This window comes from Boleophthalmus pectinirostris, unplaced genomic scaffold (genome assembly GCF_026225935.1).
Source record: "Boleophthalmus pectinirostris isolate CB_2022bp ecotype Guang Dong unplaced genomic scaffold, ASM2622593v1 HiC_scaffold_23, whole genome shotgun sequence".
NCBI lineage: Eukaryota > Metazoa > Chordata > Actinopteri > Gobiiformes > Gobiidae > Boleophthalmus > Boleophthalmus pectinirostris.
The window spans coordinates 33,685,650-33,703,535 of record NW_026571207.1 but is presented as its reverse complement, the minus strand read 5'-3'; the positions used below and the strand labels follow the sequence as shown (position 1 = coordinate 33,703,535).

The window sequence follows — 17,886 nt, the reverse complement described above, 5'->3', positions numbered from 1 at the left end:
TGTGCTTTTCTTCTCAACTTTACAGCCACTTCATTTGTGTAGAACTCTAATAAATATTTAGCACAGGTACTAAACCACCAAACCAAGTCATGAATGAAAAGTCTGAAAACCTGTCTTAAAGGGATGGGATGAGACAGAAAATATACACTTCTTATCTGTTTTTAATACAAATTTATTACTTTAGTTTTATTGGTAGTAAAGATATGACAGTAATTATTATATTTATTACGTTCCAATTTATTTTTATTGCATGTTTTTGCTTATAAAAGATGCCACACGCAGCCCTTCTTGCGTCGCTTGAATGTAACATATTTGGTAGACAGTTTTAAAGGTGAGGGGGGTCAAACTTCACTCTGTGGCTTCAGGCTTTGAGCTTTTAAATACTCCACGTGGTTTATTCCAGTGGTTAAACACGGCTGTCCCTTTCAGGCATTTTAGTTCTCGCTAATTTCCCTGACAATTTGAGTCTTTTCATCTGTTTCATTTCAAAGATTTTAGAGATTTGGGACGTACTGGAGAGATTTGGAAACCATTGCAATCTATCTGGGTCTCTTTTCTGACACTTTGGGTCCATATCCCGTCCACAAAATATTATCACGCTTAAAGGTGCACTAAGGCTACGTTCAGACTGCAGGGCTTAACGCTCATCGCTCGATTTTTTTGTGAAATCCGATGTTTTTGCGAGGTCGTTCACATTTCCAATTAAATGTGACTTGTATGTGACTCCAGTGTGAACATAAAACAGCCCAAAAGTGTCCCGCATGTGCATTGGAGGACACGATGACGTCAACCGCAGCGAGCGTGCTCTATGTTTACCACTGTAAGTTACTTTAAAACTGTAATGCGTTATTTATTACTTATTACTGTCATTTCAAAGTAATTCATTACATTACAATATTACTGCATTTAAAATGTAATTCATTACATTACTCTTGCATTACTTTTAAGATACTCTCACCAAAATAACTGCGAAGATGCTGTATTTTTGTGCCGTATATGAACTGAACCAGGACTAAACCAGTTCTAAACCAGAGCTGAACCAGGACTATAACAGGACTAACCTAGGACTGCAGTCTGAACGCAGCCTATGTAAATTTGTTGGGGGGGTCTCCAAGCTTTAGTCTGTGGAGATTAGATTTTTTTCCCTTGAATGTTCCAATAGTAATCTGGCAAAGTTTCATGCTTGTACCATCAAAGCGAACTATTTTGGTCCTTAACAGCTCCACTATTATTTTGTGATTTACGAATAATGTGTATTGACTGGGATCGCGAAGGTTTGTGACGTTTAAAATATGGGTCCCCAGAAAAAAAGGTTTGGGAAACACTCCGCTAGCAAGTAGTAGATGCTTAAAAAAATGTTTAAACAATGCTGCCGATCCTACGTGTATCGCCGATTAGGAAAATAAAACTGAAGAGTGAAGCTCAACTCAAAAAACTCGACTCAGACATGCACGAATCTCTTCAAATACGACAACAGTACGAGAGGGTAAATGAGAAGAGGAAACAAACAGATTAAGTCTACCAGTGCAGTTGTGAATGTGGTGCTGTGAGTACTGTATTTTTCGCACTATAAGTTGTGCTTTTTTTCATGGTTTGGGTGTTTCCTGCAACTTATACTCCGGTGCGACTTATATATTAAAATGTTCAGATTGACAGCAGCGAGAGGACGCTCTAGGCTCGTGTGTCAGTATCTAGTACTATTACACCTGTATCACTGTCACTTCTCACTTTACTGCACATGTCTCCTGTACAAAAAGCCGCTGTCTTGCTGCAAATAGTGAAATCTGCAGCCGAAAATGATAATCGAGCAGCAGAAAGAAAGTTTGGAGTGAGCGAGAAACTTGTGAGGGACTGGTGGAAAGCGGGAATGGAGAACACAGCTTCACGGTAACCGGGCGGGTGCTCCATGAAACTTTCCTGAAGTCACTGGATGAATCGACAAAGCCTGGACTTCAGTGACACCGAAACCATCCTGTCGGGATTCAGAAAGGCCGGAATAATTCTAACTGGAACTGATGCTGAGTCTGACGACAGCGACACAGAAGAGGAAGCGGTGCTCGGTTTACATCATGAACCTATGATTTATCTCTGGAGGTTGCGCAGAAGTGACACTGAGGACGAAGAATTCAATGGATTTAGTGATTTGGAGTGAGATGGAGAGTTTGTAAACTTATGTTCTGTTGTTTATGCTATAATTATCTGAAGAACTGTTCATATGTGACGTTAACATATTAACGCCTGTTCAGCCTGTTGTTCTCTGTTCTGTTGTTATTACTAGAGCTCGACTCAAGATTAAATGTCGGTTCCTGATCTATGATTTTACAAAATACATTTCCCCAAAAAGTGTGACTTATATATGTTTTTGTTCTTCAATGCGCATTGTTTGGCTTGTGCGACTTATACTCTGAAAAATACGGTAAGAGAGAGGCCCCTGGAGCTGTCCACTGCTCCTGACAGGTTCAACCCAGAGGCAGTGGTTTGAAGGATGGGCAAAACGCAGAGGACTTATCTCCCTAAAGGAACAATAAATTAAAAATGGCAAAATAAAAAAGTCATGGATAGATTCTTAATAGGAAATATGTTTAAGTGGTAGAGTCCAGACATGTTTGAGTAAAATTTGCATAGAGATACCATAGAAAATACTGCAACTCTAGATGTTTGCATGTTTTTCTAATTCGGACTTTGAACTTCACAGAAAACTTGGCTTTTTAGTAAAACCTTAAATATAATGATGTTATGTTTTAGTGAAATGATTTTCATGATAAAAGTTCATACAAGGCCGTACATGCATTACAGTATTGTGCAGATTTTTGCTCTAAAATCGGAGATCCGGCCTAAGCAGGGACGAGACTGCGGGGGGGCCGTGATCCTGGATTTGACCCATGTGATCTGGCAACAAAACCCGAACAGGAGGAGAATATGTTTGAATCTGGCACCCACGCAGTTTTGAGTCGTGTGAGCCTCTAAAGGGCAGAGCCAGATCAGTCTAATACTTATCCAAAATGTCCATTTTTTTTATAGAAACTCTGTTTTTTCCTGTAGTTTAGACCTTTACAAACATGTACTGAAATGCATGGGACTCTTGTAACGTATCAGTTCATGTTTCAGTGCACTTGGAACAGAATCCTACTTTTTAAACCTCCTTAGCGTTGTGTTTTACTCATTCACACATGTTTGAGTACCATTACTAGGCTGTCCACATCTTCAAAGCTCAAAATGCTCTGTTCCACCTTATGACATTATGAAGTCATCAATTTAGCAGCTAACTTTTACATTTTGTTCAGTAGAGATTGACAATTCCAGGGATGAAACTATTCAAATGATTCTAGTGAAGGTGTGTGGAGTTTATAAACACAGTGGAGCACTTCCTGTATTACCACAGCGAGTGTTTTCAGTTTAAGAGAAGCACAGAGCCATATATATATCTATATATCTATCTATATATATATATATATATATATATATATATATATATATATACACACACATAGGGTTTGTGTGTTAAACATGTGGGAATGCAACAAAACACAATTCCAGGTCTGTTTGTGATGTGGAAGCTACTTTAAAACAAACATCAGAAAATAGTGTCATATGGGCCTTTAAACATGCGTCACAAATCTTTTCGCAATTGCACGTATTCCTCAAAATCTGTGTATCATTCGTTTTTCAATATAAAACCAAAAATAAGAAAACGAAAAAACAACTGTTTTCTTCATTATCCAAAACCAAGGGAACCAGGAGACCACGACTGAGACCGGGACCAGACCGGGACTGAGACCGGGACCAGACCGGGATTGAGACCGGGACCAGACCGGGATTGAGACCGGGACTGAGACCATGACCAGACCGAGACCAGAGCGGGTCTCAGTCCCTGTCTGGTCCCGGTGTGGTCCCGGACCTGGATCAGTCCTGGTTCAGTCCGTATGCAGCTTAAAAGTCCGGCATCGCAGTCACGGAAGTCACGTAAACAGGAAACGGCCATCATCCATTTTTCCATTCTTCATTTAAACACAAAATCGAAAACTGAAAAAAAAAAAAAAAAAAATCATTATCCGTTTTTTCAAGAAAACTGTTGTGTTTTTTTTTTTTTCGTTTTCTTATTTTTGGTTTTATATTGAAAACTGAATGAACGAATGATGCACAGGTCCCTCAACATCGTGCAGCCCAAGATGGAAGCGAAGAGTGTTGGCTATTACTATTATTCTGTGAAATAATGTGTTTTTATCAAAATGCTTTTCCATCTTTGGCGTTGTCATATGAATGAAATGGTGCAGAAAATAGAGCCGTGGCGGCATTTACGTTTGACACCGTCTCCTCTGTGTGTCCAATTTGCGGAGCAGTGTTTGAGCTTCTTCTGCAGGTGTGAATGGGCCCCGTTCTCTCCTCATCACGGCGCAGACGCTTTCAACGGGTTTTCATTGTTGTCAAATCTGCAAATCATTTTCAGGGTTTTGATGGTTGAAGTGTTTCTGATGGAGGGCAGAGGCCAGCAGTATTCTATATGTTGAACTACTTTAAAATACAAGAGAATATGTATGTAACAATATCCAGAACTCACAGTACAATATTTATTGCGATATTTTGGAGAAGTTATTGTAGATAGGATACTTATTGCTTTTAAAAAGACTTAGTGCAAATCAATATTGTCATAATCTGAAGAAGAATTTGTAAAAACATATTTCTTCATGTTGTCTGTACTGAAATAAATCAATGGATATATCGTTCCCTATGTTTATTAGCTGTTACTACTATAAAACAACACATTTAAATTAAACTTAATTAAATTCATTTGTGATTCGATATATTGTGACAGCCCACAATATTATTGAGAGACCTTTAACGATACGATATCATGATATTTCGGTTACTGTTACATCCCTACAAATATATTACTGTATTTTCCACACTATTAGGCACTCTGGATTATAAGACGCACTGTCATTGAATGGTCTATTTACAAACTTTTTTCACAAATAAACCGCACTGGACTTTAAACGAAACACAACAGTTATATGGGTCAGTGGGACTTTGTTTGGCGCGTTCACGGTGACTCTGGTCTTTGTTCAGTTGTGGCGTGTAGGGAGGGTGCTGTCTGGGACCGCTGGATTGTCGGCGAGTTCGCAGTGACTCAGTTGTTCAGTTGTGGCTCAAAAAGGAACATTGTTCTCGCTTTTTCGGTTCGTTCCTCCGTTCCTTGTCGGCGTGGTGTGATGAGTGTGTCTGTGGGCGTTTTTCTCTGTGCGGTCGCTGTCTGCTCTGTGTGTGTTTGCGTGTTCTGCGGGTGGTGCGGCTTTGTAGTTTACTGAAGTCGTGCTGGGACACCCGAGTGGATTCGTAGGGCGCGCAGTCATTTTTCGATGGGGCTGGAGGCTTAAGACCGCGCCATATAGCCTGGAAAATACGGTAATGTATGGTTAAAATATATCTTTAAATGTGTTAGTTTAAGTTTAAAAATTATATAATACATCTGGAATAACTTAATTACCAACAAAGGAGGGAGAGATATGTAAAATTTTCACTGTCCATCTCAGTTGCCTTTGTGTTTCAGGCGAAAGTCTCAGGTCAGTTTAACAGGAGGGCTGGTCGGGAGGCTCAGCAGATCTGTGTCAGGGCAGTTTGAGGAGAGGAAGAGCCAAAAGTGTTACTCCTCTGTGTCCTTCAGTATCATAAGAGCCTCCAGGGGGCGCCAGGTGAACACAACAGAAAGGCCTCATTGTTACCTCGCTCTTGTGTTTCGGTTGAAGATGAAATGGTTCATGACCTCAAAGAAATTCCTCTGGAAGGTCTTCTGCCACATATGGTGTAAAAAGCCTGTAGCATCTCAAACGTTCATAGTCAGTTCCTTAGCCAGCCTCTTCGCACAGTCTCCATGGATACAGGAAAAGCAAAGAGCTCATGTCAGACAATCCAACAGCTGTTATTTACCTGTGTCCTTTGAACTTCACTTCTGTTAGTTAGTTAATATGCCATGATGTAGTGTTAAAAACGGAGCTAAAAAACAAAACACAACAAAAAAACATATAGATTAAGATACACATTAAGGTATCCTTTATTATCCACGACATTGGCATTTTATTCTGCATTTATTCTGCACCCTGAGCAGTGGGATCTATCTCCAAATCTTGAATTAGTCTTGGTCAGGACTACTTGACAAAGGGAGAACATGCAAGCAAATGCAATTGCAATAGTTTCTATTTGCATACTGTTCAGCCGTAGTTAGTGTACATTCTAAACCACAGGCCTACAGCTCGTACTGATATCCTCCTCTCTCCTCTTGCGTTAGTGGATTTGGAACATATTGTCTGAATGTTAAATCCCTCTCGGTCTCAGTAGAAGTCTCTCAGCAGGACTCTGTAAAAACAGGAGCAGAGCTAAAGATCAAACCTGAGACAGATGGTGTTTATGAAGACTTTCACACAAGATCAGCCAACTTAGTGACAATGGGACCTCACGCTCTCTGTCAGGCCAGAAACAGGTCGAAATCTGATTCAATGGAGATATTTTGGATTTATTGTAGGGATGGTCTGGTATGGATTTTTAAAGCAGATATTTGTCTCGCTTCTCATAATTGTTGATACCAATGCTGAGTGTTCAAATCTATAGCGAGGCACAGATTTATCCGAAGTTGCCTGCTCAAGTGTGCGAGCTAATTTTTACTGTACAACAACGATAATGACAACGAAAACGACAACACCGTTAACAACCTCTGCAACAACGACAAAAACAATCACAAGACCATTGACAACAACAACAACAATGACAACAACGATGGCACCAACAATTACGACAACAGCAACGACAACAATGACAACAATGACAGCGACAGTGATGACAACAACAATGACAACAATGATGACACCAACAATGACGACAACAGCAACGACAACAATGACAACAACAATGACCATGACGATGACAACAACGACGACAAGTTGTTTGCATTGTTGCTGTTGCCATTATTGTTGTCACTCTTGTTGTTGTTGTAGTCGTTGTCACTGGTGGAGTTGTCATTGTAATTGTTGTTGTAATTGTCGTTGTTGTCACTGTTGTTGTTGTTGTAGTCGTTGTCACTGTTGTTGTTGTTGTAGTCGTTGTCACTGGTGGAGTTGTCATTGTAATTGTTGTTGTCATTGTTGTTTTTATCTTTGTAGTTGTTGTCATTATTGTTGTCAGTGTTGTTGTTGTTGTAGTCGTTGTCACTGTTGGTGTTGTCATTGTGTTGTTGTTGTAATTGTCGTTGTTGTCACTGTTGTTGTTGTTGTAGTCGTTGTCACTGTTGTTGTTGTTGTAGTCGTTGTCACTGGTGGAGTTGTCATTGTAATTGTTGTTGTCATTGTCGTTATCGTTGTAGTCATTGTCACTGTTGTTGTTGTCATTGTTGTTGTTGTAGTCGTTGTCACTGTTGTGTCATTGTTGTTGTCGTTGTTGTTGTCATTGTTGTTGTAGTAGTCGTTGTCACTGTTGTTGTTGTCATTGTTGTTGTCGTTGTTGTTGTCATTGTTGTTGTTGTTGTTGTAGTCGTTGTCACTGTTGTTGTTGTCGTTGTTGTTGTTGTTGTTGTTGTTGTCATTGTTGTTGTCATTGTCATTGTTGTTGTCATTGTAGTTGTTGTCATTGTTGCTGTCATTCTCATTGTTGTTCTCGTTGTTGTTGTAGTCGTTGTCATTGTTGTTGTTGTTGTTGTCATTGTTGTTGTTGTTGTAGTCATTGTCACTGTTGTTGTCATTGTTGCTGTCATTCTCATTGTTCTCGTTGTTGTTGTAGTCGTTGTCACTGTTGTTGTTGTCATTGTTGTTGTTGTCGTCGTCGTTGTTGTTGTAATCGTTGTCACTGTTATTGTCATTGTTGCTGTCATTCTCATTGTTCTCGTTGTTGTAGTCGTTGTCACTGTTGTTGTTGTCATTGTTGTTGTTGTTGTTGTTGTCATTGTTGGTGTTGTTGTTGTCGTTTTCACTGTTGGAGTTGTCATTGTAATTGTTGTTGTCATTGTCATTGTTATCGTTGTAGTCATTGTCACTGTTGTTGTGGTCATTGTTGCTGTCATTGTCATTGTTGTTGTCACTGTCGTCGCTGTGTGTAAAGTACAGTCCGTGAGCCCGCGTGACCGTACTGACGTGTTTCTGCGAGCGAGGACTGCGCCCAGAGATCGCCAGGGGGCAGTGTTTGCGCAGGGCTCTATACTGCCCACCTCAGGCTGTGGTTTATAGTCATGTCCTCGGGTTTTACTGGTGTCAGATTCACTCCAGCGCTCTCCGTAACGCGGGAGTCTAACCTGACACTTCCTCTGCTGTTTCACAGATTTACTGTCCACTACTCACTCCCCGAGGGCTTATGTAAAAACACCAGCTACAAACGGAGAGAGGGAAGAAAAAAAGAGAGAGGGAAGGAAGGGAGAGAATGAGATCAGATAGAAGGGGCTGAGAGGTAAAACAATAAGGGAGATGTTATTGCTTTCCTTGGAATCTACTGTAGTATTTATTCATTACAGGTGTTTCTGTTGCTCAAAAATAGCGTAAATCCTTCTGAGAACAGGGGCGACTCTCCACAGATCTGAGCTGTAATGTAGCGTAGTGCTGTAACCTGCTCGTCTCCCTCGGGATTTAATCTATACTGTGGAACATTCTAGCCAAAGCAATAACAATGTGGCAGAAACGAAACTAGAAATGTTACAGTTTATTTTGTCATTTGTTTGGCTTTTGCATTGTTTAGTTAGTCATTAAATGTAACTTTCTCTTCTACTTTTTCCTCTAGTTTAAGGATTTTTGAGGAAACAAAAATAAGTAAATAAATAAATACGATAGAATTTTTATGAGACGAGACGTATGTCGAGATTCAGTCCACGAGATCGAGACAAGGTGAGATTTTGATATGATTTTTGATAAATAAACCGTGCTATTCAGTTTATAGTTTTTGGTTTATTTAATGTTACAGTTTTTTGGTTTTTTTTTGGTATCATAGCTTCTCAAGAGGAGTTACTCAGCAAAAGTTAACCCCTTTTTCATCCAAGGCAAACGTAAAAATGTGAGGAAACAATCTCACGAGATCATTTTCCTCATGTGTGCGCAGTCTCGTGGCAATTTTGTCTCGCAAGATTTTGTGGCAAGAGATTTTGTCCCATCCCTAGTGCTTATTATTTATCCTTTTTGTGTGGATAACTGGCACCATCGTAAAAGCGGTAATCGATATTTTGTCATTTCATTGCAGTACATATTTGAAGCATCGTTTGAAATACACTTCTGTTGTTGAAATTGTCAGAAACTGAGGCTTCAGTTTAACAGATTCCATTTAGTCTTTTATGAAACTTCTTCAAAAAGTATTTAGTGTTTGAGTAAAGGCGTTTTGTGTTTTCTGAATGTGTCTTCTCTCCGTACATTTGAGCTGGAGTTTCTTTGTGTAGATTTGGGTCAGGGTCTTGTCACAATGAGCTGTTTATGAGGCAGCCTTCACTCTTTTGTGTTTGGAACAGAAAGCGTGTCCTTGGATGGATGTTTTTCTATGTACTAATTCATTCACACATGTTTACATTTACGCTTGATTATTAGTCTCTCGACATCTCCAAAGCTCAAAATGCTCTGTTCCACCTTGTGATGTCATGAAGCAGTAGTTTTCAAGTCAACAGCCTTTACATTTACCTTCAGTTCAGTAGAAATTGACAGTTCCAGACCTGAAACCATTTCAAAACACTGAATATACAACGATATAAACAATAACATTGCTAGAGGATTAAAAATATCATATTCATAATCATATTCAGGGCTCAGCATGCACAATATCTGCGTTATGCATTATACAAATGTAAAAGAATAATAAATACTTTCACATTTTATATTTCACATAACATACAAAGTGTTTTCATGACTTTGGGGTTTGTGTAATAATTTAGAAAATTTACATCAAAGGACAAGAGGGACTGAAATACACTAAAGTTAATAAAGTATACAGTTTACTAGACTAGAAAATGTATAACAATGGATATGAATTTTCGATAGGATTAGGATTAAGTTCAACACATATATTATTTTTGCAGGGATATATTTTTCAAAGACACCTAAAAGAGCATGTTTTACATTCAATTGCAGGTTTGTATCACGCTTTCTATTCACTAATAAAAATATCATTCATTCCAAAAGATTTGAGCGTATGAGCATTGCCAAAACACAGGGCTGACCATTTCTTTAACGCTGTAACTGAATGAGCAAACATGATCTATGTATACGAAATGTTGAAGTTTAAAAACACAGTGGAGCACTTCTTGTATTAAAACGTGACATCACAAGGTGGAAGAAAGTGTTTTCTATTTGAGAGAAGAACTCAGCCTAAATATGCAGGGTTTGTGTGTTATTTTATTTTATTTTATTGTGTGTTTGTGCTTGATTTTGCATGTTCCGGGATGTTCTTTCCCCTCTTTCCCTCTTTCCCTCCCTCCCTCTCTCTCTCTTTTCTCACATCTCCAAAGCTCCAAATGCTCTGTTCCACCTTGTGATGTCATGAAGCTGTAATGTTCAAGTGAACTCCTTTTACCTTTTTATTATTCAAATGATTCTAGTGAAGGTCAATGCAGTTTAAAAACACAGTGGAGCACTTCCTGTATTACCACATGACATCACAAGGTGGAAGAAAGTGTTTTCTATTTGAGAGAAGAACTAAATATGCAGGGTTTGTGTGTTATTTTATTTTATTTTATTGTGTGTTTGATTTTGCATGTTCTGAAATTACATTTAGACTTTACAAATGCAATACTTCTTATTCAGAGATTTGTGCTTGAACTTGGAGACATTTTTCTTTTCATGGGTGAGTGTTAAAGCATATTCAGAGTGTGAGTGTGTGTGAGGAGGGCCAGAGGGCAGGAAACAGCAGGAAGCTTATAAAAGTTATAACCAATTTCAGACACTTTGGCTTCGACAATTTTTCCAAACACTGATTTCTGAGGTCAAGGAGGAGTCCCACAAACTGCTTCACTTTGACAATAGACTCCACAGAAGGGTCAGAGGAGCTCAGTGTGGCTGGTGTGATTTTTTTTCTTTCCATGTTTGTTGTTGAGAGACTTTTTTTTATGAAATGCGAATGTAAATGTTATTTTACCTGTTTTTTCTACTTTTTCTAGTGCTATAGTGGCATATAGAATGTCATGGAAATACTTCAATATACCAAGACTTTCTTTAGTTGAAGTCTGACTCAGCAAACATCAAGAGACAACTGGATTAAACATATTCAATATTAGATTAATATTTGTTTGAATGATGTAGTGACATAATTAGAATAACATTGGTTATGTTTACATGATGTTCTTTAAATCTGCTTTAATTGTTCTGAATTAGGGATGGGCACGATTAGTCGTTTAATCGATAATTGATCATTAAGAATTTCATCGATTACGTTCATTTTAATCGACAAACCGAATGTAGGTTGCTGTGTGTAGTGTGACCAAACAGGTCTGTACATGTGTCTCTACATCAGAAGGAGCGAGACACAAACAGTGGGTCAGTCTGCAACGTGCTGAAGCACAAATGTGTATTTAACGATGATTTGTACAAGAAATTCCACACTTTCTGTTCCGGTCGGGACAAGTGTGAGGTCCATGTGCACAGTGAACAAAGCAGCACATATGTTTCAGTGTCCAGTGGTAAAAAATCTTTGTCAGGTGAGAGTCGCTCAATGTCGATGACGAGTCCCCACCTCCCTCCCCCCGTACGGTGTCCTGGTTTTGACAAACGCAAATCTGGTCACATTAACCTGTATTCCACTGAGTCATGTCTTTTAATCTAACAGAAATTGACAGCATCAGCGACACAAGAGCTGGAGTTTTATCTTCACTTAGTTTTGCTTAGTTTAGTGATGAGGTTTTAAGTTTTGTTTCTGTGAGAGTTGCGCAAAACTGAATTAAACACATTATAATGTCAAACGGGCTGATGTGGCTCTAGAGTGGTTAGAGTTGAATTTATTTATGCAGATTAGTAGTGCAGATAGTAATAATAATGATAATCACTTTAATACAAAAACGTTAATGATTAATCGATAATCGATCGTTAATTCTTCCGACGATCGATTAAGAAAATTTCATCGAATGCCCATCCCTATTCTGAATTAATTAGTTTGGAATTAAAATATTCTACTTCGAGTTTACATGGAAATAATAATTCTGAATTGAGGTTTACATGGAAAACTCGTTACATCGTCTTTATTTAATTTGGCTCAGTGTCTGGAGGTGGGGAAGGTTTTGATTGGACAGAGACATGAACATATTTACATCGACCGGAAGAAAACACACACTTCAGCTGCTGCCGGCTTTTCTGTCATCTCAGTTTGTCGTTACACCACGGACACAAACATGATCCAAACTTTTTCCACAGTGGTTCTGATGAATTGCGAAGCAGCAGCTGGAGAATCGTCTCATCACACTTTACGTCTGTGAGCTGAGGAGGAGAAGGGAAAAACTGAAAAACATGCATTCTGTCCACAGATTTGACTTGTAACGTCTGGTCACCTGTTTGTTTAATACTTTAAATAGGTGTTCCTTAAAGGTGCGCTGTGTAACTTTTCTTGTGGATGGTCCACCACCTCCTTGTTTCCATGACGATGTTAATGCTTTGTCTATAATGTGTCACAGTATTTCATTATGTGTCTATCTCCACTGAGACAAGCCCCTCCACCCTTTCTCCTCTCTCCTCTCTGCTGCTTTTTCCCTCCTCCCTTCCTCTCTCTCTCCTCCCTTTCACTCTCCTCTTTCTTTTTCCCTCCCCTCTCTCCTCCCTCCCTCTCTTTCTCACTCCTCCCTCCCTCTCCTCCCTTTCCTCTCTCTCCTCCCTTTCGCTCTCCTCTTTCTCTTTCCCTCCCCTCTCTCCTTCCTCCCTCCCTTCCTCTCCTCTCTCTCCTTTGTCTCCCTTCCTTGCTCTGTCCCTCTCCTCTCTCCCTCTCATCTCGCTCCTCCCTTCACCCCCTCCTCTCTCTCCTCCCTGTCTCTCTCTTCTCTCTCCCTCCTTCCTCTTGCTCCTCTCTTTTTCTCTCCTCTCCCTCTCTCTCCTCCCCTCTCTCTCCTCTCTCCCTCTCCTCCCTTTCATTCTCCTCTCTCTCTCTCCCTCCCTCCCCTCTTTTCTTCCTCCCTCCCTCTCCTCCCACTTCTCTCTCTCCTCCCTCCTCCCCCCTCTCCTCCCTCCCTTCCTCTCCTCTCTCTCCTCTCATCTCGCTCCTCCCTTCACCCCCTCCTCTCTCTCCTCCCTGTCTCTCTCCTCTCTCTCCCTCCTTCCTCTCGCTCCTCTCTCTCCTTTCTCTCTAGCTTCTCTCTCTCCTTCTCTCTCTCTCTCTCTCTCTCCTCTCTCCTCTCTCTCTCTCTCTCTCTCTCTCTCTCCCTTCTCTCTCCCTCCTTCTCTCTCTCTCTCTCTCTCTCTCTCTCTCTCTCCTCTCCTCTCTCTCTCTCCTCTCTCCTCTCTCTCTCTCTCCTCTCCTCCCTCCTCCCTCTCTCTCTCTCTCCTCCCTCTCCTTCCTCTCCTCTCTCTCCTCTCATCTCGCTCCTCCCTTCACCCCTTCCTCTCTCTCCTCCCTTTCTCTCTCCTCTCTCTCCCTCCTCCTCCTCCCTCCCTCCCTTCTTCTCCTCTCCTCTCCCTCCGTCCTGTTGTTTTGTGACCCTCGGCTGGCTGTGTGTGGGTTGTTGTGACAGCCTGTAGACTTTTCATTTAACTGAGCCCTTTAAGATCTGGATTTGAAGTGAAGATTGTCCCAAAGAAAAGATGGAGAGATTTGAATCTGAGGGTTCGACAGAGACACGGCGGCGTTTCCCACGGCGACCTCATGAGGGTCAGAGCAGCGCCAAAGCAAGAGCACGTTTTGTGAAATGATGTGAAATGAAACGCACGATGAAATTAAACTACTCACACAGAAGGATCCAGTTACTTTAGAGTTTAGATGACAGACGCGATCATTTCAAAGAGAATCAGAACTTGTATTCAGAGTGATTCATGCATGTTTGAGCAGTTGTTTATTTTTAAGACGCCGTTTTGCCGATCACCGCCAGCGTCACGTAGTCATTTTAGTTCAAATAAAAATGTCAGCTATGCATCCATCAGACCTCTTTGTTGTCTTTGTTTTCTAACGCGTCACTGGACTTGTTTCTTTTATTAAGTCGTTTTTGCGGAGGTGGGACCAAGACGTTGTTTTGCAAGTCTCTAGGGCTACGTTCAGACTGCAGCCCGAAGTGACCCAAATCCGATTTTTTGGCCCCTATGTGACCTGTATCTGATCTTTTAATGACAGTCTGAACGACACAGATACAGATTTTTTTCAAATGTGACCCAGGACACTTGGATATGTGCTCCTGAAACCGATACATATCTGATCTTTTTGACATGCGACTTCAGTCTGAACGGCCAAAGTGCATTCATCCACCTACACGTTATCAACAAGCCACAAACGTCACTATTCTGCGCTGAAGTAGGCGAAAATTGTTAATGAACTCTGTGTCACTGAAGTGAAGCACATCACCACTCACCACTCTTGGCTCCGTCTCCACATCCACACGTTCCTTTCATCAGACTGTGCTGCCACTGTCCCACAAAACACCCACGACCAAAAACCTCGTCCTTCTCCTTCTCAATCTCCTCCTTAAAACAAGTAAGTTGTTCATGTTCTGGCTCCGGTACGAGAGGAACTTTAAAATCTCCAGGTGCTCGATGCTGCGTCCATGTTTGGACAACTTCTGTAAACACAGAGCACGCTCACTGCGGTTGACGTCGTCGTGTCTCCAGTGCACATGTGGGACACTTTCGGGCCGTTTACTGTTCACACTGGAGTCACATACAAGTCACATTTAATTGGAAATGTGAACGACCTCGCAAAAACATCGGATTTCACAAAAAAATCCGAATTGAGCGTTAACCCCTGCAGTCTGAACGTAGCCATAGAGGCGAACCTGCTCACGGTTGATTTTAAACACATGCAGTTAAATCAGTCGAAGCTGAATGTGTTTAATGTCGTACTGTGAAACATTCCGTCAAAACAATAACATCTCTGGAGACAAGCAGGTGCCAGACGCTTCACCAGAAATGTTACAGAGCACACTTTTAAAACTACAAGACCAGACATTTTTCTTTTCTTGTTTATTTATTTCCAAAACTCCATCTGAATTGTTTATTCTAAAAAACTCTCTTTGGCAAAGGTTCATTCTGTTGCATTTATTTAGCTATTTTTAAACTATTTATGAAAAATTGTATTCCAAATTCCTTCAGACCTTCCCCACAGCGACAGCCCACACCCGCCTCTCTCTCTCTTTCTCCTTTTCGTCCTAATGGAGAAATGGGCGTCCAGCAGTCAGACACTCAAACTCAATCACACGTTCTTGAAGGTCTCTCTGACTTTTCCAAATGTGCCGTGGTCATTAATCATAGCGCCCCCTCTGGTGAGCGGGGGCAGTGTTTGCATTGCTGGAGGACAGTGTCACGTCGTATGAAATGATCGACTCGTTCATATCAGGGCTGAGGGATGGGCAGCCATATTGGATCTGACAGGAGGAGTTGATCTCCGCCTCACCGACAGGAGCGATGAAGACAGACTCATGATGTTTACCTTTGTGGATATTTATAACAACTACTACATTTAAGCAAGTGAGAATATGTGACAAAATAAGCTAATTGTTACGCAAAGTTGGCTGGGCGGTCTGACTGCAATATTAAACTTTTCAGAGATAGATTCGCTGAAGAGCCATAGGGTAAGTGAATGAAGAGCAGACACACTTTAAAGTTGATAATACGATAAATTGTATTATATTTTTAGGTTAGCAATAATAATAATAACAATATAATATAAGCTTATTTATACTTTTGGATATATATATGTATTATAACATATGACATAATAACCAGAGCAAAACAAACAAACAACTTCAGTTAATTTGAGAGTCCCGGGAGATCGTATATTGTCTTTTCTTTGGGGGGTTTAGTCCACGAGTCGTATTGACTGAGATTCAAAGTTCTTAAGAGTCTTTCTTGAAGTTCAGATCCAGTAAGACAGAGGAAAAAATATATATGTAGTTCGATCTCCTACCACAAGGTGAGGTATAGGCGAGTTTCATTGTTGACAAAAGCGCGCGTTTCATGCTGGGAATTATTTTGGTCGGCGGCAATAAACACTAATTCAACATGACGGAAGGAGCGAGAAAGCACGTAAAGGGTATTGATCCCGGTTATTTATCCACTCTAACGGCAGAGGACCCAAGACCATTTGACCAGAAATTGGTCATAAGCATCGATGGACGACAAATCACCCTTTTCAACCCCGACAAAGCCTGGACCAAACCAAATTTCTGGTCGGAATCGCCAACTACCTGGACAAATATTCACTTGGGTGATATCCACAATGACTTGGTGGAAACTCCTGGGCCATTCACAGCAGAAAAGATGAAAACCTCCAAGAGTCTCGATGTGTTGTTGAACTTGTTGGAGTCCACGGTTTGTTAGGATCTTCTACGTTTGCTCTGCGAATGTTTGAAAGCCGTTTAATTCACCGTTAGCGGTTCTTTTCACTCAGAATATGAAAAAGACATTTTCCTTCTTCCGTGCTTCTATTTGTGCATCCGATAATGCAGCAGGAATTTACCATTATCAGGGATAAATACACGAGGTTACACACTGTGTTTGACCGCTACCGTGTTTCTTGCCTCCGGCCAAAATATTTCCCAGCATGCAACACGGGCTTTTAATAACAATGACGTCAGCTGAAACTCGCCTATTCAGTCAGAGTTCTCCATCACAGACTCACGGCTGAAGTGCTGAAGTTGAGTTGTTGTCACAAAGGTTGGTAAAAAAAAAACTGACCTGCACAAGGTCAAAAAGGAAAAACAAATTACATTCAGGTTTATAATAAAGATGGTATTTGTGTGTTTTGGTTCAACTGTGACAAATGAGATACTAAAATGTCATGTAAAGGAAGAATTTTATTGCTAAAACTATATTGAAAAATATGCATTCATATAATGGTTGCCTCTCCACAGATCTGACCTGTAGCTTGGGCTGGTGCCACCACTTACTTTTCTCCATAAAAATAGATACATTTGACGCCAATCCAGCCACGACAATCATCCCCATGGCAAACCCTCCAGAAAAGTCACATAGTGCACCTTTAACCTCAGTGGTACAGAAGAAAGGGTCAAATGCAAAGAGACTTAAACATGCCCATGTGCCTCTGTGTTTGCAGAAGGAGACGAGAATAAGGACTTCTACATCCAGAGGAACACTGGGACTCTGTCTGTGGCTCAGAGACTCGACGCAGCTCGAAAATCCAACTACCAGGACCTGAACAGGTGAGTACGAACCAGGTGACGGTACGGGAACCAGGACTGACTCTGAACCAGGACTCTGCCAATGTACAGGTACGAACCAGGACTCTGCCAAAAAACCAGGACTGTGCCACTGTACAGGTACGAACCAGGACTAGAAGCCAGGCCTGTCCAACTACAGCCTGACTAGTGTACAGATTTAAACAGCACATTCTCAGGAGCCTGTAATCAGTCCGAACGTTCGTGGTCCTGTTCAGGAGTTTGATTTTCAACAAAAAGGTGAGCTTGACTAATTGAAAACTGTTGAGTAATGCCAGCTTATTAACAGCACAAATCGGCTCGTCTGTTTTAGTTCCAGCTAAATCAGTTCGTTCTGGTCAGATTGTGTGAAAACAAAGCTCAGTTTAACGTCTTAACTTGAGTCACCGAGCTTCAGACCGAGCAGAAAACGTCTCGATACGATTTTGGTGTCAAAGCCTGATTATCCAATTTAGCGAGTGAACGTGGGACTCGACGAGAGACGGATAAAAGCCACAATGGAAGCGTGTGAGTGGAGGAGAGTGTTTGTAGAGCGGGAGAGAGTGATGCTGGAGTTTAAAGCACACGTCAGGTCTGTGATCAAA

General features: G+C 40.9%; 1 protein-coding gene across 1 annotated transcript in view; it reads left to right on the top strand.

Moving 5' to 3' along the window:
• The window catches only part of fat2 (FAT atypical cadherin 2), a 230,789-nt gene that overhangs the window by 59,692 nt on the left and 153,211 nt on the right, over window positions 1-17,886 (top strand). Inside the window, 1 exon segment of the mRNA XM_055158976.1 lies at window positions 17,182-17,272. Coding sequence (XP_055014951.1) covers window positions 17,182-17,272 — 91 coding nt within the window.